This window comes from Meles meles, chromosome 3 (assembly GCF_922984935.1).
Source record: "Meles meles chromosome 3, mMelMel3.1 paternal haplotype, whole genome shotgun sequence".
Taxonomy (NCBI): Eukaryota; Metazoa; Chordata; class Mammalia; order Carnivora; family Mustelidae; genus Meles; species Meles meles.
Window position 1 is genome coordinate 33,000,064 of NC_060068.1, and position 21,871 is coordinate 33,021,934.

At 40.2% G+C, this 21,871-nt stretch overlaps 1 protein-coding gene across 2 annotated transcripts; it reads left to right on the forward strand.

Annotated features, from left to right (window-relative positions):
• Positions 1-5,718: 5,718 nt before the first annotated feature.
• Positions 5,719-14,430, forward strand: LOC123939137 (T-cell-specific guanine nucleotide triphosphate-binding protein 2-like). Of its 2 annotated transcripts, XM_046001087.1 has the most exons (3): positions 5,719-5,913; positions 11,503-11,557; positions 12,845-14,430. In XM_046001087.1, exon 3 carries the CDS (start codon positions 12,865-12,867, stop codon positions 14,179-14,181), a length of 1,317 nt encoding a protein of 438 aa, XP_045857043.1. In that variant the 5' UTR covers positions 5,719-5,913; positions 11,503-11,557; positions 12,845-12,864; the 3' UTR covers positions 14,182-14,430. The 2 variants fall into 2 exon arrangements, with proteins under 2 accessions (XP_045857043.1, XP_045857044.1); XM_046001088.1 differs by lacking the exon at positions 11,503-11,557.
• Positions 14,431-21,871: the final 7,441 nt, after the last annotated feature.

Here is a 21,871-nt window from a genome sequence, read left to right on the forward strand (position 1 = left end):
CACTAATATGGGATCATGTCCAAGTAAATAATTTATCATGTAGGAGGGCACTATAGCAGGGAGAAGGAAGTTGAAAGAGGAAAAGGGCAATGTTCTACGATGTCATACTTCCAGATACTATGGGGGAACAGAGTGAAGGGAACAAAGTCAGAGTTTGTATTTCTCAGACCTTACCAACACTAGATGGGCCAATGTTCCTCATTGTGAACAGGGCACAATGAGGAACAGGAGATAGGAGAGAGTGAAGGTGAATTAAGAATGGAACTGGAAAACAAAGATGAATTCATTGGGCAAATTGGAAAAATAGTGTTTTTCTTTCCACAGAAATTTCTTCGTCAAATTTACAAAAAGGGACCTGAGTGCCATGAACAATATCTGCCTCCAAGATCCAGAATAGTTATACTTGCTGTTACTGTAATTAAGATTTTCCCACTACTTTCTCCATCAATGGTATAGGGTGGGTGCTTTATGGTGAAACGGGTATATATGGGGGAGGCTGTCCCTTATATTCTCCACTACTCTGAAAGCTCTCCCCAGAGAGTGGACGGCACAGAGGTGTAGAGGAAGACACTACTGGCCCACAATTTCCTGAGCATTCCTTGCTCATCCACTGCTCAGAAGGGGTCTCCTGTAGGGCAGAAGGTTGTCAATAAGGGAGACAGTGGATGATTGTTTGTGTTGCTTCATGTATAACAGATGTTTAAAATTTTCAAAGGTAAGGAGTTATTGACCCTCTTATAAGGGACATTGAACTTAAATATTCTGATCCTTAGGTTTTGATAAGCATCCCAAGTGCTGAATTTACACTCTCAAAGTCTATGCTGCTTGCCGTCTTGCCACTACACCCCATCTGTTCTTATAAAGAGCATGAACACGGAGGAAGTCTTTTTTCATCTCATCAACCCGATGTGGCCAGCTCTAGGACTTACACAATCTTATTCTTCCCCCAAGGCAATGACCTTTTTAAGATTCTTGGGTCTTGGGGCACCTGGATGTTGTTGGCCAAGTGTCTGCCTTCAGGTCAGGTCATGATCTTAGGGTTCTGGGATTGAGCCTCCCATTGGGCTCCCTGCTCAGTGGGAAACCTGCTTTCACCTCTCCTTTTGCCCTCCCCTCCATCCACTCATGTTCCCTCTTACTCTCTCTCTCAAATAAATAAACAAAATATTTAAAACATTTGGTAAGGAAAAAGTAAAACTTACACTATTACAGAAAGACATGATACATGATGCATTAAAAAAAAGAGAGAGAGACCCTAAATACTCCACCAAAAGCCTACTAGAACTCATCAGTGAATTAGGTAAGGTCACAAGATACAGAACCAGTACACAGAAAATCCACTGCACTTGTATAAAGTAATAATGAAGCAGCAGAGAGAAATTATGAAAACAATCCCATTTACAATTGCACCAAAAGTAATGAAATATCTGGGCATAAATAACTGAAGAGGTGAAAGACCTGCACCCTGAAACTATAAAACAGTGATGAGAGAAACTGAAGACGACAGAAATGCATGGAAAGACACCCCATGCTCATGGATTTGGAGAACAAATACAGTTAAAATGTCCATGTAATGTATAATAGTGTAGAGATTTAATGCAATTCATCCAAATACCAACAGCAATTTTCACAGAACTGGAGCAAGCAATCCTAAAATTCGTGTGGAAACACACAAGACCCCAAACAGCCAAAGTAATCTTGAAAAATAAAAACAACGCTGGAAACATCCCAATTCCAGACTTCAGGTTATATTACAAAGCTGTAGTGATCAAAACAGTGTTGTGCTGGTACAAAAATAGACACAAGATCAATGGGACAGAATTTTCATCTAGAAATAAAACTGGTCAATTAATGTACAACAAAATAGGGAAGAACACACAAAGGAAAGAGACAATTTTTTCAACAAATGAGTTTTTGGGAAAACTGGACAGCTACATGCAAAAGAATGAAACTGGACTTTTTTTTTTAAGATTTTATTTATTTATTTGACAGAGAGAGAAATCACAAGTAGGCAGAGAGGCAGGCAGAGAGAGAGGAGTAAGCAGTCTCCCTGCAGGGCAGAGAGCCCGATGCGGGGCTCGATCCCAGGACCCTGAGATCATGACCTGAGCCGAAGGCAGTGGCTTAATCCACTGAGCCACCCAGGTGCCCCGAAACTGGACTACTTTTTATACCATACTGCAAAATAAATTCAAAATGGATTAAATACCTAAATGTGAGACATGAGACCATAATACTCTTAAAATATATAATTGCACTGCTGGGTATTTACCCCAAAGTTGTAGTGAAAAGAAGGGCCATCTGTACCCCAATGTTCATAGCAGCAATGGCCACAGTCGCCAAACTGTGAAAGAACCAAAATGCCCTTCAACAGATGAATGGATAAGGACGATGTGGTCCATATGTACTATGGAGTATTATACCTCCATTGGAAAGGATGAATACCCAACTTTTGTATCAACATGGACGGGACTGGAAGAGACTATGCTGAGTAAAATAAGCCAAGCAAAGAAAGTCAACTATTATATGGTTTCACTTACTTGTGGAGCATAAGGAATAACATGGGGGACATTGGGAGATGGAGAAAAGAAGTGAGTTGGGGGATATTGGAGGGGGAGACGAACCCTGAGAGACTGTGGACTCTGAGAAACAAACTGAGGGTTTTGGAGGGGAGAGGGTCAGAGGTTGGGTGAACCTGGTGGTGGATATTATGGAGGGCAGGTACTGCATGGAGCACTGGGTGTGGTGCTCAAAACAATGAATTCTGGAACACTGAAAAGAAATTTAAAAAATAAATAAAAATTTAAAAAATATATGCAATAATCACTTGGACATCTCTCTCAGGAACATATTTATGGATATGTCTCTCCAGGCAGGATAAACAAAACAATAATAAGCCATTATGACCATGATGAAACAAAAGGTTTTTATAAAGTGAAGGAAACAATAAACAAAACAAAAGGCAGTTTAGCAAATGAAGAAGATATTTGCAAATGATACATCTGATAAGGTGTTAATACAGATAATGTATAAAGAACTTCTACAACTCAACACGGAAAAAGATATCCAGTTTAAAAATAGGCAGAGGACCTGAGTAGATATAACAAAACCAAAAACATATACCAATAGTTATGAAAAGATGTTCAACATCAATAATCATCAAGGGAATACAAATCATAACAACAATGAGACATCATCTCAACATCTCAACCGGTCAGAATGGCTAGTATTAAAAAGATAAAAAGTAACAAATATTGGTGAGGATGTGGGAAAAGGAAATATCATGTATTGTTGCAGGAATATAAATCGGTGCAACCACTGTGGAAAGCTGAATGCAATTTCCTCAAAAAATTAAAAATAAAAGTATCACCTAACCCAGTAATTTCATTCCTGGGAATTTACCTAAAGCAAACAATAGCACTAACTCAAAAAGGTATCTGCACCTCTACGTTTATTGCAGCATTAGTTACAATAGTCAAGATATGGAAGCAATGCAAGTGTGCACTGATAGACCAATAGAAATAGACCATGTACTATATACAATGGAATATTACTCGGCCATAAAGAATGACATGGATGGGCTTACAAGGTCTTATACTAATTGAAATAATTCAGAAAAATAAAGACAAATACGATATAATTTTACTTATATGTGGAATCTAAACAGACAACAAAAAAAAACACTACGAAATACAGCGAACAAATTAGTAGCTGCCTCAGGGGAGGCAAGGTTAGGGGAGGGGGGAAAGGTAAAATAAATGAAGGAGATTAAGAGGTACAAACTTCCATCTGTAAAGAATATAAATCACAGAGATGAGTGGTACAACATAGGGAATATAAATAATATTGTAACAATGTTCTGTGGTGACAGAGGGTGACACATTTACCAAGGAGAGCTTTGAGTAATGTCTACAGCTATTGTATTCATATTATGTGCACTTGAAGCTAATAGAACATTTTATGTTAACTGTGCTTCAATTAAAAAAAAAAGGGGGGGAAGAAACTCCACATTGGAAGAGGGACTTGCTATTTGCAGGGCATCACCAGACTTTACTGGGTTGATGGCAAGTCCCATTTCTTTTTCTCCTTTTTTAAAACGACAGTTTTATTGAGCCATAGTTCACCTAGGTCTTATTTCTTAACCTACTTGTCAGTAAAACAGATGTTTACGTGAAAACATATTAATAAAAATATTTTTATTCTTTTGTTATTTTATTTTACATAATTTATTTTTTTCTTTTGTTTTTAAATTCCGGTTAGTTAACGTACACTCTTCCATTAATTTCAGGTGTACACTATTTTAAAAGGAGGAGGGTTGAGTGTACATGTCCACAACTATTACCAAATATCAAATGAAAAATCCAAGGTGCGGGACGTTATGTAAGGAAGGCTGCCATTTTTATAAATAGGAGAAAATGGATTGTGCATACTTGCTCATACATTCATAAAATGGACCTATAAGGATGACATGGTCTCTCTAGCACAGACACTTGACAAAGGCCCATTGTCCCTCAGCGGAGGGACATATTATTGCATACATTTTATACCCTTCGAATTGTAAACTATATAGAAGATTTATATTTTAAAAATATGAAAAGAAAAATTAAAGCCAGGATATGGCTCCCCAGGACACAGGGTTACTCCCTATTCAGTATCCACGCCAATTGGTTATACTGTCTTTTAATTCCTGCACTAACCATGCAAAGACTCCCTAGGTTTCAGGACTCAGTCCTTCAGAAGACTACTCTCACTTCAGACACCAGCTGCACTGGGGGGTGGGGGAGGTCCCTAGGCCACCTGGATCTCCAACTGTCTACAAATTAGAGAGGTCCTGTAACCCCCTCAGGCTTGCTAATTGATCAGAATGATTCACATGAGTCAGACAAGTGTTACACTTACAAGTCCGGTTTTATTTAAAAGGATACACATAGGGTGGGTTCTGGTGGGGAATACAACACTTCCATGCCTCTGTTCATGGAGCTAGAGTATGCAACCTTCCAGAATATCAATGCAAACATAACTAAGAAGCCCACTGAGCCTTGGTGTCTAGGGTTTTGGTTGATGTTTCATCACAAAGACAGGATTGCTTAAATCACTGGCTACTTAATTGAGCTCAGTGTCTACCCTCTTCTCCAGTCACTGATCTGAAGCAATTGAGGATCCTGTCTGGAATCACTTCATTAGCAAAACAAAGTCAGCTTCCAACAGTCAGGAAATACCCAGGGATTCTGAAGCTCTTGCCAGGAACCAGTGACTAGAACTAGGTACCCTCTTTACTAGACTTCACTTCCCATAGAGTATGGGCTGTCCAAGGTTAACAGGTGAGGCATGACTGTCATTTTCCCAAGACTGTGTTCTCTGAATGCGCATTCAGATTCTGCCTGGCCTGGAGTCTGGGGCTTAGTTAGGTGTCCTTTGGGGTCACTGAAAAGCCTGCTGTCTGGCATCCAGTGTCCTCCTCTCACTCATGAAACCAAAAGCACACCATATCAATGGTCCTGATGCCTTTCAGTTTCCCTTCCTGGTGATGGCTGTGTTTCTAGGAAAAGGAGCTCTCAGAACATTAATTTCACCTTCTATTCTTGGAAATGCAGGGCTCTGAAGTGTGATGGCTGCTTCCTTTTACTATTGGTCAGATTCCTCTGAGGGTGGAGCAGAGGCCAGAGATGATTTAAGTCCTGCCTGCTCCTCACAGGCTGTATAGACATTTGGGGTGACTGTCAGCTCTTTCTCTCTGCAGTGACCACACCAGCACGAGGGACCCGTCCCAGTGCAAGGCCAGTCTGAACGGAGCATCTCTCCTGCTGTGGGTTGCAGGGAGCACGTCCACCAGGTTCAGCATCTCCTGAGCTGCCCCGGGACACGTTCAGAGCTCAACACTGACACCAGGAGTCTCTTTCCCTCCAGGAGCTGGTAAGCAAGAAATCACAGATTTGTATGTCTCAGCTTGGGAGAGCCTGGATGCTTGATCTTGGGAGCTGTGGACTTGAAAGGCTGAGGGGCAGGATGTCTGGTGGATGGCTGTGAGCCATTTAGAGCATTTAACTATTTGGGACATTTTCAGAGGGAGGTTGGAGGACAAACTTTATTCCTGTGAACTGCAGAAGGATCCGGTAAATGTCTGGGGTGTCAGTGGATGGGGCTTTTCCCCAAGAGCTTCCTGATCAGATACCCCCTAATCCCCATCTCATGCCCAACTGCCTTTCTGTGGGGGAGACAATGCATGTATTATCTATTAATGACACAATTCAAATAAATATATTTTTTTAAAGATTTTATTTATTTATTTGACAGACAGAAATCACAAGTAGGCAGAGAGGCAAGTAGAGAGAGAAGAGGAAGCAGGCTCCCTGCTGAGCAGAGAGCTGGATGCAGAGCTTGATCACAGGGCCCTGGGATCATGACCTGAGCTGAAGGCGGAGGCTTTAGCCCACTGAGCCACCCAGGTGCCCCTCAAATAAATAAATTTTAAAGGATTGTTAGCTCTATTACATGATTCATAAATTAGCAGCATCTTATCTAGCAAACAGAAAGGGGCTCCATTGAGCTGTAGGAAGGGAAATTTTTTAAAGGAAGAGAGGAAGAGAAAAAGAAAGAAATCATTGACAGTTCCTTTCCCACTGTGAGGGCATCTGCTTTGCAGCAGGGCAAACTTCACCTGAACTGGAAAACACACGTACAGTAAGAAGAACACATTGATGACTCAGGCTAGGTGACAGCTGAATAAAGACCAGCTCTGGGTGTTCAAATGTCTCTCAAAAGAGGTGATGTGAGTCCTCTGAGGGCAAAAATAATTTTTCCAGGATAATGGGTCAGACATTGCTGGCAAACTGTTCCCACGATTTTATAGAAGTCTTCCCTCCACCATGTAGTCATAGTTTGAATCATCTTAAATGCACGGTGATGGGTGAAGGAATGAAAAAAGCAAATAAACAAACAGAAAACACCGTGGAGTTTGCCAGTGAGCCAAGGAAAACCAAGCAGCTGCCTTGGATTTCCCAAAGCCTTAACTGTTCGTTCAACTTAAAGCCATGGTTTATGTATCTCATTTTCTCTGATTCAGAAGCAGAGGGTTGCCATGTTACCCTGGCATCAGAATGGCAGAAATCTCACAATGAGGGGACATTTTTACAGAGGCAGAATGGATGTTACCCACATGCGCCGCATTCTTTATAGATACTTTTGCCGACTGTCTTTGCATGAGAGTCAGCTGGGGCATTTTCCTGGTACTCTGTTTCAGTCCTTTCAGTGTGAGCCTCAGTTTTGAGGACAGCAATTTCAGAAGATAAGAGAGTAATTATGCAGGATAACATTATACTAAGACATATCAAATTTCCAGGAATTTCACCTAATTTCTAGAATGCTTATATACCTACACAAATAGAACATAAAACATAGGATCTTTGTTTTCTAGGAAGATCATTTAAATGGTAAGGGAACTTTCACAACCTACTACCAAAAGCAGATCAAATCCTGGAAGAACAAAGAAAACTTTGTCTTTTTGACAGGCAAGAAACCAAATTCTAATTTTGCACAAGCTTACTTTAAAAAAAAAAAAATTATTTATTTATTTAAATTTCTTTTCAATGTTCCAGAATTCATTGTTTACGCACCACACCCAGTGCTCCATGCAATATGTGCCCTCCTTAATACCCACCACCAGGCTCAGCCATCCCCCAACCCTTTCCCCTCCAAAACCCTCTGTTTGTTTCTGAGTCCACAGACTCTCATGGTTCCTCTCCCCCTCCAATTTCTTTTGTATGAAAAGTCTTTCATTTCAATGTGAATCAGTCCTGACCATGCACAAAATTCCTTTCCAAAGATTCCTTTTTCACAATCTTTTTACAACTTTCTTCTGCCTCAAAAAAGTACATCACTTATCCACATACATATTTTTTACTTTTCTTTTATTAAGAGATATTTCCTTTTTTATTTTTACTAGCTCCAACCACATTAGTTAATTAGAGTTTTTAGCCCTTAGAAACTTTAATTTCTAGTGAAAATGAAATAGTAAGCATGAGTTAACTGTGTTACACCAACATTCTTTAGATTGGCAAATTTAGAAATACATTTTGTAATTTCTACAAATGTGGGTTTTTTTATAGTACACCTTTTGGTAAAGGACTCCAAAAATGTTTACCAACAGACCCATATTTATGTTTAATAAAAAAACAAAATTAGGGAAACCCAATTTTAGTAATGAATGTTTCATTATTTTGTTATTTGGAAATGATCTAAATATTTAATGAATTTAGCTTAAATCATTACTTAATCTAGCTCAGCAGAACTGTAAGGATTCAGTTTAGCAGAAAGATTTTGGAAACTATTTAAAAGCTTACCTAATAATTTATTTTTCTTACACCTAACATGGGGCTCGAACTTACAACCCCAAGATCAAGAGTCACATGGCATAAGACCTGAACCATAGAGGGGCCCCTACAGGTTCACTTAAAATTTTTAAAAATTTTATTTATACATTTATTCAGTATGCTTGTTCTCTTTTTTTTTCTTTTTAAGATTTTATTTATTTATTTGAAGGACAGAGATCCCAAGTAGGCAGAGAGGCAGGCAGAGAGAGAGGAGGAGGCAGGCTCCCCGCTGAGAAGAGACCCCCTATGTGGGGTTCGAACCCAGGACCCTGGGATCATGACCTGAGCCGAAGGCAGAGGCTTTAACCCACTGAGCCACCCAAGTGCCCCCGAAGGCAGAGGCTTTAACCCACTGAGCCACCCAGGCAGATGCCCGTATGCTTGTTCTTAATTATTATGCTTAGATCACCCATAAAAGGAGTAATCACACATCATGAGACATCACAATTATTCTCCCATTTATTGTTTTTAATTTTAATGCCTGTATAGTTAACATACAGTGTTACATTAGCTTGAAGCGCACAATTGAGTGATTCGACAGTTCTGTACATGACTCAGTGCTCATCATAGTAAGTGTACCCTTTAACACCCATCACCTGTTTCATCCATCCCCACTCACTTCCCCTCTGGTAACCAACAGTTTGTTCTCTATAGTTAACAGTCTATTTCTTGGTTTGTCTCTCTCAGTCACTTTTTTTCCTTTTGCTCATTAGCTTTTTTCCTTACATTCCACATATGAGTGAAATCATATGGTATTGGTCTACGTCTGACTGACTTATTTCACTTAACATGATACTCTCAAACTCCATCCATGTCATTACGAATGGTGAGATTTCATTCCTTCTATGACTAAATAATATGTAGCACATCTTCTTTATCCACTCATCTATCAGTGGACACTTGGGCAGCTTCCTTAATCTGACTATTGTAAATAATGCTGCAGTGAACAGAGGGGTGCTTGCATCCCTTTGAATTAGGGTTTCTCTATGTTGGGGGTAAATAGTACCAAATAGTACCTGTAGTCCAATCACTGGATGGTAGGGTGGTTCCATTTTTATCTTTTTGAGGGCCCTCCGTACTCTTATCCACAGTGGCTACACCAGTCATTCCCACCACCTATGTACCGCATTCCTTTATCTGCACACCCTCAGCAACACTTCTTGTTTCTTGGTTGTTCATTTTAGCCATTCTGACATGCGTGTGGTATCTCATTTTAATTTTGACTGGCATTTCCCTGATGATGAGTGATGACGTTTATCTTCTCATATGTGTGTTGTCCATCTGGATGTCTTGTCTGACAAAATGTCTGCTCACGTCTTTTGCCATTTTTAAATTGGGTTATTTGTTTTTTGGGTGTTGAGTTGTATCAGTTCCTCATATATTTTATATATTAATTCTTTTTTTAAAGGGATTTTATAAAAGGATTTTTTTTTAAATTTTTTAGAGAGAAAGAGGGAGAGCATGTGTGGAAGCAGGGGGAGGGACAGAGGGAGGAAAGATTCTCAAGTTGACTCTGTGCTTTGATGGAATCCAATGCAGGACTTGATCTCATGACCCTGAGAAATAGGGAGCGGTTCACACTGTTGTCTGGCCTTGCTCTGTGGCTACCAACCTGAACGTTATCAAGTCAAGTTGTTAGGACACAAAACGGGCTTGTAGATGCTTATAGCTTGTAGAATCATAGTTCTTAGGTATACAATAATGTGCTGGAGGATAGAGCACTTAACTCTGGATTTTAAAGATCCCATATATTTATTTATTTATGTACTCATTTTACTTATTTATTATTTTTCTTTAAACCAAGGCTTAATCTCATATACACATGAACAGAAAATAAGAGTACTGAGGTAATGGAACTATGCACACCATCAGTACCCAAATAGCCAGGGACTGGGACAAGGATTGAACCAACACATCTCCAAGAAGGGGAACTGCAGCCTGATCCACACACACGGAGAACTGTCACTGCAACCAGCAGTTCCCAACTTGGAATCTGAGTTCAGATCCAGGGGCTAGGTTTACAAGTTATGAGGAACTGTTCAATAGAGTGCCCTCTATACATCAAAACCAATGTCCATCATGGACTAAACCAGCAGGTTCCACTAATAAAGTCTGCAGACAGGAAGTGGGCAAGAGACTAAGCCAGGAAAGACCAGTAAATACAGACTGTGGCCTGGAACTGGGGCAGGGATTCCAGGGTGGACTTGTGTCTGAGCCAAGGGCCAAGGGCTCGTGCTCTGTCACTGCCTTCCGCGTCTGTGACAGAGTGATCCATTAACCTGGACTTGAGAGGCAATTCAGTCAGGAATTGTACTGCAAAAAAGAGCTCAAACCAAGACGGACTTACTGGTGGCCCTTGGAAATATTGAGAAAGACTCTGAACTCAAAAGGATTCATGGGGTGCCACCCCTGTGTTTCTTTTTCTCCCCAGATAGAGTCAAAAGTTTGCTTTGGAGACCTAATTGGATTTATTTATTTATTTATTTAAGATTTTTATTTATTTATTTGACAGAGGGAGATCACAAGTAGGCAGAGAGAGAGGCAGAGAGAGAGAGAAAGGAGGGAGCAGGCTCCCTGCCAAGCAGAGAACCTGATGGGGGACTCAGTCCACAGACCCTGAGCTCATGACCTCAGCCTAAAACAGAGGCTTAACCCACTGAGCCACCCAGGCGCCCAACCTAATTGGATTTCTTAAAAGACTTATGAATCAGCCAGTATCCCACCTAGCAAATAGAAAGGAGCTCTATCAAACTACAGAAAGGGAAAAGTTTTTAAGCACAGAGAGAAAGCAGAAAAGAATCCATTGTTTTAGCCAAGTTTGCCCTCCTAAGGGAGAGATGGGGATCTGTCAGTATAGTTTTTAGTCGGGAAATAGCCTTGTTGACTCCTGAAAGATTACATCCCTGGAGGTTGAGACTGCTTTTAGGTATTAAGCCTTGGTTAACTGACTTGGGGCACTAGCTTAAGTGGCTCTGTTATGACCCTGTGCCTTTCTTCTTAACACATGGCTCTGTAGAACTATAAAGTCCGTGAGTCATGTTGTTGATAAGATGAGATAAGAAATGTGTGTCTAGATGTTCACCTAAGGTTTACTGGCATGGATTTCTCACATTTCCTCCCATTTCTACCGCAGCCACAGAGGACCCACTGCCAGCAATCGGAATACAAGCTCTCAGGGATACCATAAGGTACTCTGCCCCTGCTCTCCCTGCATTGCTGTCGCAGCAGAAAATAATAAATAACAGGACATCACATACAACATCAGCTGAGGGCATGGCTTTTGTGAGCCTGAAATTTGCTCAGCACATAGGATCTTGCTGTCCACAACTGTTTGCTTTTCCTACCCCATCGTTTGATTTCCTTTTGCTTTATTTGTTCTATTCCTCAGGACTTGTCTCAGTCAGAGATTTCCTCACTCCCCTGTGTATTTGCTCCTACATCCCCTGAGAATGCGCAGGCATGAGACCACACCTGATAGGGCTGAAGTCTCATCTCGTTGGCTCCTCCCTGAGGCCCTAATTGTGTACGCTTCTTTCACACTCAGTGTTTGCAATTCTGCTTTTTGTCCTGCCTGCTGCCCAAAGGGGTGATAGTGTTTGCTCTCCACACAGCAAGGGGTTGACCCTGCACATGCCACTTGGTCAAGATTCCTACTCTTCTGCATCTGAATGTTCCTGCTGAGCATTCACAAGTGCTTTCTTAAGTTGCTTAATAGCTACCCCTTGCAAGCTAGATTCCCAGTTTTTTCTTCTAAGAGAATGTTTCCATGCCCTAGTCATATGTGTGTCAGTTCAGACCTTGTACACTTGCTCTAAATAATTTCTTCCAAAATTTGCTTTTGCCATCCTCCATCTTGCATTTGCATCCTCCATTGGCTTCAGCCAATGGCTGCCAGGAAGCCCCTGGAAGATGTGTCTGATCCTTCAGTTTTAGCCCAAGCTCACCTCTCCAGCCTGTGTGCTGGCACAACATCAGTGGTGACTTGAAGTGACTTGCTTCCTGATCTAAAAACTCTGTTGTCTGTCAAGTTTGGCCAGCAAACCCCGAGGCAACAGATGAAAAGACTACTTCAGACACTTTAGTAGGAAAAAGGAGAGGGCCTGGGGACCAGACACTCTAATGCATTCCCAAGCCTGACTCTGACTCCAGAGTCAGTTTTTAGAAAACTAAAGCAAGATAAACAAAGAGTAATGTGGACAGGAAAGTTTGGATAAAAGAATCAGGCTTTGAAATTATTCTGTAGGAATGAAGAGTATCTTAAAGAAGAAGGACTTTCCAAGATAAGGGAAGAGACTGAGCAAGGCCAAATTTTACATCCAGGTCAGAAAGTCTACAGAATGTCTGGACAGAAAGGGAAGGGCTGCTGGAGACAATGTTGTGGCCAGGACTGATGTTATACTGTCCCTAAGAGCACAGCCCAAGCCACCCTTTGTTATACTAACTATTTTTCCTTCCCTCTTCTCTTCTCCCCATAGTGCCTTCCCCTGCTCTAGCCATGGGTCAGTCCACCTCTTCCCAACCCTCTCATGGTGGTGATTTGGCCTCCAGCTTCGAGAAGTTTTTTAAGGACTTCAAGATGGAAAGCAAAATCATCTCTCAGGAAGCCAGCAAGTCAATTCAATCAAGCCTGAAAGCGGGGGACCTTCAGAGTGCGGTTTCTGTCATCAATAAGGCATTGAGAGATATCGATAATGCCCCACTGAGCATCGCTGTGACTGGGGAGTCTGGGACAGGGAAGTCCAGCTTCATCAATGCCATACGGGGCTTGGGGGCTGAGGAGGAAGGGGCTGCCGCTACTGGGCCGGTAGAGACAACCATGGAGAGAACGAAATATGAACACCCAAAGTTTCCCAATGTGACATTATGGGACCTGCCTGGCATAGGGACCACTAAATTTCAGCCTCATGAGTATCTGGAGAAAATGAAATTTAGGGAGTATGACTTCTTTATCATCATCTCCGCTACCCGCTTCAAAAGCAATGATGCACAACTGTCTACAGCAATTGAAAAAATGAAGAAGAATTTCTACTTTGTTCGAACTAAAATAGACAGTGATTTAAGTAACGTAAAAAGGAGTCAACCCAACAAATTTAATGAACAAGAAACCCTGAAACAGATCCGCGATGATTGTGAGAAGAAACTTAAAGAGGCCAATGTGAGGGATCCTCAGGTCTTCTTAATCTCGAGCTTTGAGTTGGCTGACTATGATTTCCCCAGGCTGGAGAGTACCCTTCTGAGGGACCTCCCAGAGCATAAGCGCCACATCTTTATGCAACACCTGCCGAATATTACTGAGGCCACCATTGACCAAAAGAGGGACTCCCTGAGACAGAAGGTCTGGCTGGAGGCCATAAAGGCTGGAGCATCGGCCTTTGTCCCTATGATGGGTTACATCAGTGATAAAGATATAGAGACTTTAAAGGACACTTTAACCCTCTACAGGGTTTACTTTGGGCTGGATGACTCATCCCTGAAAATCATAGCCAAGGACTTGAACGTATCGGTGGAGAAACTCAAGGAAAATCTTAAGTTTCCCCATTTGCTCTCAGTTGAGAAGGATGAGAAATCCTTAGGAGAAAAACTGTGGAGATATGTGGAAAAATTCTTCCCTGTTCTTGGAGGACCCATTGCCTCTGGTATTTGCTTTAACAAGATTTTCTACCTTCAAAATATTGTCCTTGAGACTGTGGCAAGTGATGCAAAAGTTCTTCTTAAAAAACAGATTTCTAAGGACTTTGAGGACTCTGGGCAAGCCTGTTTACCTCAGGATGTTGGGAACGAAAATGGGAAAAGTGAGACAGCCAGCTCCTGAACTATTCTCAGTGCTGCTATGGCACTGGTGCCTGGAAAGTCGACTTAGGGCTTCCTTTAAGCCTTCTGACCCACTGCTTCAAGGGTATCACAGACATTTCCATAATACACCCTTGAGTAAACCACTAAGGTAATGGCTATTCTTTGACAGTGAGAGCAATGAGCTCTAAAGAATCCTTCCTTTGTATGATTATTTTGGGAAAAGTGAAGGACAGTAATCTGGAATTTTCTGATTAGTGGAGAGAATAACTCTTTGATGGTTACTTCGTACACAGCACCGCTCTTTCTACTGACATACTATTAAAACTGGCTGTGCACAGAGTGGGTTCTGAAAATGAATTTTGAAATAAACGCACGCATAGTGCATTTTTGGTGTTCCTGACATTCTGTTATGAATCCGTAAATTCTCTTCTTTTTTTTTTTTTTTGTCGTAAATTCTCTTCTTAAAATTTTTATTTAAATTCCAATTATGGAACATGCAATGTAATATTAGTTTCAAATGTACAGTATAGTGATTCAACACCTCCAAAGTAACACCCAGTGCTCAACACGAAAAGTACATTCCTTAATTCCCATCTCCTATTTAATCCATCCCCCCAGTCACCTCCCTTCTGGTAACCGTTAGTTTGTTCTCTATAGTTAAGTGTCTGTTTCTTGGTTTGCCTTTCTCTGTCTCTTTTTTCCCCTTTGCTTATTTGTTTTTTTTCTTAAGTTCCACATGTGAGTGAATTTGTACGATATTTATCTTCTTTGAGCAACTTATTTCACTTAACATAACTCTCCCCTCATCTATGTCATTATAAATGGCAAGGTTTCATTGTTTTATGGCTGAGCAATATTTCATTTTATCTATATCTATGTCTTTATCTGTATCTATATATCATATCTTCTTAATGCATTGATCAGTCAATGGACACGTGGGTTGTTTCTATTATTTGACTATTGCAGATAAGCACTGAGATGCATGTATCCCTTTTAATTAGTATTTTTCTAATCTTTGTGCACATAACTAGTAGTGCTGTATCATTGGGTACTTCTATTTTTAACTTTCTGAGGAACCTCCATACTGTTTTCCAGAGTGGCTGTACCATTTGACATTTCTACCAATGGTGCAAGAGGGTTTCCATTCTCCACGTCCTCACCGATGCGTGCTGTTTCTTGTATTGTTGATTTTAGCCATTCTGACGAGTGCAAGTTGATATATCATTGTAGTTCTGATTTGCATTTCCTTGATAATGAGTGACATTGAGCATCTTTTCATGGGTCTTTTGGCCAGCTACGTGTCTTCTTTAGAAAAATGTCTGTTCGTGTATTCTGCCCATTTTTTTTAAAGATTTTATTTATTTATTTGACAGAGAGAGATCATAAGTAGGCAGAGAGGCAGACAGAGAGAGTGAGAGGGAAGCAGGCTCCCTGCTGAGCAGAGAGCCAGATGTGGGACTCGATCCCAAGACCCTGAGATCATGACCTGAGCCGAAGGCAGCAGCTTAAACCACTGAGCCACCCAGGCGCCCCATATTCTGCCCATTTTTAATGGTATTTATTATTTGTATGTTGAATTGTTTAAGTTCTTTATATATTTTGGATACAAACCCTTTATCAGGTATGTCATTTGCAAATATCTTGTCCCATTCCAGAAGTTGCCTTTTAGTTTGTTGGCTGTTCCTTCACTCTGCAGAAGCTTTTTCTTTTGATGTAATCCCAATAGTTTATTTTTGCTTTTGTTTCCCTTGTCTCAGGAGATTCTTCTAGAAAGAAGTTGCTAAAGCCAATATCAGAGAAGTTACTGCCTGTGTTCTCTTCTAGGATTTTTATGGTTTTAGGTCTCACATTGAATTTTTCAATCCATTTTTCTATTTATTTTTGTATATGGTGTAAAGAAGTGGTGCAGGTTTAGAGAGTGTCTTGGGTGTATGCTGCATGTACCCAGCTGTTGTGCTTTGGCTGCTCTATCCTTCAGGCCAGTTGTCTGTAAAGGCTCTATTTGTCTGCAGTAGGCAGTGTTTGGTCCTTTTGCTGAATTCTGAGTTTTAACCAAGTGGGATCTTGATTTCTTGTGAAACAAGACCTGACACCACCTCTATGAGAACTGAAGGCCTGAAGAACTCTCTGGTTGGTGGGAGATGTGGTGTGGACAGGGGTTTGGGCTGGTCTTCTGGGGGAGGAGTCTGTCACCTTGGGACTGATGGAAGCCTAAGACGGGCATTTCCACTGCCTTCTGGCATTTCCAGAAGGGTGGATTTTGGTGTATGCAACTTAAGCAGCCAGTGTTGGCACTCTGCTGTTTCCTGCAGGTGGCTCTGTGTTTATCTGAGGGGTGGGGAAGGGAAATGACACTGGCCACTTCCTTTGTTCCTAGGGAGGTGTCTCCATGATGCTGCTTCTCAGCGACTAGTCTGAGAAGATCGAAACATCTCCCCACTATGTGCCCCAGGCACTATTTAGATCACTGTTTCCAGGCTGTCTGTCCTGGGGTTGTTTGCCTGTGTTTTCACCGGGAGCAGTGCCGTGCCCTCTGGGCTCTAATCCAGCTGAGCCCACTGACCTTTACCATTCCAGGCTTTAAGACCTACCAGTTTCAAGAACTCATGACATTTAGACCCTCTTGTTTCCCAGGCCAATTGCTTTGGGAAATGTTTTCCTTTTGTGTTACCTGTGTGCTCCATTCCCTCTTGTCCTTTTCTGTGACCATGCCTCTCTCCCCTCCACAGCATGCATGTTTCTTTTCTCCCCTGTACCTGGCTCTGCAGTTCCTACCTTCTTCGATGTGGCCCCTTCACTCCTTTAGTCATGGAGTTTGTTTTGTAGTCGTTATGGTCTATTTCTGCGGTATTTAAGATGATTTGATAGGTATCTAGTTGTGTTTGTGGGACAAGGTGAACCTAGGGTCCTCCTAGTTTGCCACCATTTTCCTCTCCAAAACATATGCCTTCATTCGTGAATGCAATAACGTTCTGATTTTTAATAGATCACCAATTAATGTTCACTGATAACCTTCTTCTCCTTTTTAGGCTTACCATTGTATTTAATAAACATAAAAGGTAGTGAGATGAACATGTGTCACAGGAGATGAAAGAGAAACATCAGCTAAGAAAAAGTCTTTATCTGGGGTGTTTATGAGAGAGACAAGTACATAAGATGGCAAAATAGTCAAAGGGTCTGCATATTGTGGGTTTAGACACTCCTTGCTTGGTAACAGTATATTTTGTGCCCAAGCTTCAGAGGTCAGGGAATAAGAGACAAGAGGATTATGATTACTACTTGGAAATTAAAAAAAAAAAAAATTAAAAGGGTCCTTAAACATATCCAATCCCTCATCTAATAAGGGAAATGCAAATTAGAAATGGCATCTACACTGAGCTATCATTTATCCCCTATTAGATTAGGGGAAATTGCAAAGTTTGGTGAAACTGTAGAAAACTGGTTGTCATGCAATGCTGGTGGTTGCACATATGATATAGCCTATAATATGGTGAATTACACCATCTCTAGGGGAATTACACACACATTTACACTTTGCCACAGTGATCCCTCTTTGAAGAATCTGGACCATAACAATTGAGAGTAGATTAGTGGTTGGAAAGTGGGGAAAATGTGTAGTGCTACTGAAAGAGGACAAGCTTTCAGTTATAAGGTGAATGTTACTATAGTTAATAATACTGTTGTGTATATTTGAAATTTGTTAACAGTGTAGGTCCCAAGTGTTTCTACCACACAAGCACAAAAGGAAAATATGTGAGGTGATTAATGTATTAATTAACGTGATCGTAGTAATCATTTCACAAAATGCACAATTATATCACATCATCACCTTGTGTACTTTAAATATATATGATTTAATCTGTCATTTTTACCTAAATCAGCTGGGGGGAGGACAAAAAACTGGAAAAAATACAAAAAACACATATTTTATTATTTGTAGCAGTATTTGAAATGGGAGAACACTAAGTTGAAATATTCTTCAGTAGAAATGTTAGTTACAAAACAGATGACTTGACAACTATACAAAAGAGTGAGTAATTCCCTTTATATTGTTAGGCACTCATCTTCAGGATATACTATTGTTCAGTGCAAAAAGTAAGATGGGGAATTATGTGTGTAGTTTGTTACTGATGACCTAAGGCAGTTCAAAATATAAATGTATACTTCCATATCTTCTTCAATTAAACATGAGAAAACTTTAGGAATAACATGTAATTACCTACAGGGGAAGTGATCATACTGTGTAAAGAGGCAATGGCAAGAACTAGATTTCACTTAGTGCAAATTATTTTCACTAGAAATATGCATAGGTATTTACATAGGTATATAACTGTATAGTTAAAAAAAGACCCAAATCTTGTAGGAACAAAAAGCAAGTCAAAACAAATTAATCTAAGCAAATGGGTGGTCTAACAAAGCAGAAGAGTCTTTTATTTATTTATTTATTTATTTATTTGACAGAGAGAGAGATCACAAGTAGACAGAGAGGCAGGCAGAGAGAGAGAGGGGGAAGCAGGCTCCCTGCTGAGCAGAGAGCCCGATGCGGGACTTGATCCCAGGACCCTGAGATCATGACCTGAGCCAAAGGCAGCGGCTTAACCCACTGAGCCACCCAGGTGCCCCAAAGCAGAAGATTTTTTAAAAATTTCTTAATTTATTCATAATTTTAAAAGTTCCAGTATAATTAGAGTTAAGATGGCAGAGGAATAGGGGGATCTTAAGTTGTCTCATCCCTTGAATATAGCCAGATAGTTATCAAATCATTCTGAACACCTGAGAAATCAATCAAAGATCTGAGAAAAGAAATGCTGTGAGTTTATTTGTAGAAAAGTGAATACCTTTTGAAAGTTAGGAGGTGTGGAGACTTGAAGCTGGAGTGACATTACTGAGGATATGTCAGAGAGGATGGACCCTGCTTAAGGAGGCTGCTGCAAAGTATTATAAGCAAAAGAGAGCAAAATCAGAATGTTTTAAGTCTGCTACAATGAAGGAGGTCCCTGGCTTAAAGGTGCTCAGGCAGTAAATCAAGGCAGAATCACAGGTGTGGCAGTATGGTTTCAGGATCCCCGGGGTCACAAGAAGAAGGTGGGAGAATGCCTGAATGGGGCAGAGTTTCTAGGCATAGGGTTGGGAAACTGACTGAAAGGAGTCAGTCTAGGGTCTAGCTTCCTGCTCTATGTTGCGACAAACTAGGAACCACTCCAAGGTCATGCCACCACTTTCCTATGAGGGGCCCAATGAAAAGCAGAAGTGTGATGAGACCCACTCCCTCCCCTGGGAGGAGCAGCATGGGTCCCAGCCACAGGAGTCCATAAAATTTAGAGTTTTGAAACTCAGTCATATGCCTGAAATTAAAAACAAAACAAAAAACAGAAACAAAAACAAAGAATCTTGGTGACAGACAGGGTGAACACAGAGTTCTGATGGAAACTCGGGAGACAAGAGTGATTGCTTTTCTGTGAGGGCTCACTAAACAGTGGGGAGTGTGAACTTTTAGCTTTGGAGCTAGAGAGTTGGGTGCCACCATATTCATAGATCAATGCTGAAATCACCCATAGATCAGTGTAGAAATACTTTAGAGAGCAAAACAGCCACACATGTTGAAATCCAGAACCACTTACACTGAGCACTGCTTCAGCACAAAGAGACACATTTGCAATAAGACAGGTCCACCTGAGAATCATCATGACAGGCCCAATCCCAAGAAGGCCAGCACAAGCAATTGGCTCCCACCAAGTTTACTGATCATAGAGGGCTGCAAAACTTCAGCTCTTGGGGAAAACAGTATATAGCATTTTTGTATTTTTTTATTCTTTAGTCTTTTAGTATTACTTTTGTCAGTTATTGTTAATTTTTTTCAATTCTTCTTTGAGTCTTTCTTAATTTATATATATACATTATATATTTTTAAAAAAATTTTTGTTTCCTTTCATTGTTTTTATTATATAAATATCAATCTATCTTTATGTTTATATCTATCTATCTATCTATCATCTATCTGTGATGTTTTTCTTTCTTTCTTATTTTGGGATCTAGTTTCTTTGAACAAGGAGACCAAAACACACTCAGGGTCTAATGTTTATTTGGTTTTGTTCTTTTTTGGTTTTGTTTTGTTTTGTTTTCTGTTTTCATTGTTGTTATTCTTGTGTTTGGTTGTTTGTTTGTTTCCTTTTCTTTCTGAATTTCTTTTCTGGACAAAATGAGGATATATAGAAATTCATCCCAAAAGAAAGAACAAGATGTAGTATTCATTGCAAGAGATTTAATCAATATGGATATAAGTAAAGATGTCAGAACTAGAATTTAATACAATGATTACAAAGATACTAGCTGGGTTTGAAAAAAGCATAGAAGACAATGGAGAAATGTTTAGTGTAGAAATAAAAAAAAAACCCTACAACTTATTCAGGCCAAATTTAAAAATGCTGTTGCCTATATTCAATCCCAGGTAGAGCCATAAAAAACAAGGATGAATGGAGTAGAAGAGTGAATCAGTGATATAGAAAATAAGATGATGAAAATAAGAAAGCTGACAAGAAAAGAGAAAGGGAACTATTAGATCACAAAGACAGACTTAGAGAAATCAGTGTTTCCATAAGTGAAATAATATCTATATCACTGGGGTTCCAGAAGATGAAAAGTGGGAGAAAGGAACAAAAGTTTTATTTCAACAAATTATAGCTCAGAACTTCCCTAAACTGAGGAAGGAAACAGACATTCAAAGTCCAGGAGGCACAATAAGCCCCTCAAAATCAATAAAATTAGGTCAAATCTTGACATATAATAGTGAAGCTTGCAAATTTCAAAGATAAAGAGAAAATCCTGAAAGCAATTCAGGAGAAGAAGTCCATAGACGACAATGGTAGAAACATAAGTCTGGCAGATGATCTGTCCATTGACACCTGGCAAGCCAGACAGGACTGGCATGATATATTCAATGTACAAAAGAGAAAAAATATGCAGTAAGATTACTTTATCCATCAAATCTGTCATTCAGAATAGAAGGAGAGCTAAAGAATTTCCAGGACATGGGCACCTGTGTGGCTCAGTGGGTTAAAGCCTCCGCCTTCAGCTCAGGTCATGATCCCAGGGTGCTGGGATCGAGTCCCACATCGAGTTCTCTGCTCACAGGGAGATAGCTCACCACTCCCCCCCCCCCCCCGCCTACTTGTGATATCTGCTGTAAAATAAATAAATAAAATATTTTTAAAAAGAAGGAAAGAATTTCCAGGACAAACAAAAGCTAAAGGAATTTTTGATGACTAAGCTAGCCCTGCAGACAATATTAAAAGGAATCATTGGAGTGGAGAGAGATCCCCAAAGTAACAAAGACCAGAAAGGAAAAGAGATGATCAACAATAATAATGACTTTACAGGTAATATGATAGCAGTAAATACAAGTCCTTCAATAATTACTCTGGATGTAAATGGACTCAATGCTCCAATCAAAAGACTTAGGGTATGACAACGGATAAAGGAAGAAGACCATTCAATATGTTGCTTACAGTATAGTCATTTTAGATCCAAAGACACTTTCAGAATGAAAGTGAGGAGGTAGAGAACTATTTATCATGCTAATAGACATCAAAATAAGGCTGGAGTAACCAACTTCTGTCAGACAAACCAGATTTTTTAAAATAATTTTTATTTTTTTATTAACATATAATGTATTATTAGCCCCATGGGTACAGGTTTGTGACTCGCCAGGT

Coding starts and splice junctions, on each gene's coding strand:
- LOC123939137 (XM_046001087.1), top strand. CDS start 12,865: ATGGGTCAGTCCACCTCTTCCCAACCCTCTCATGGTGGTGATTTGGCC.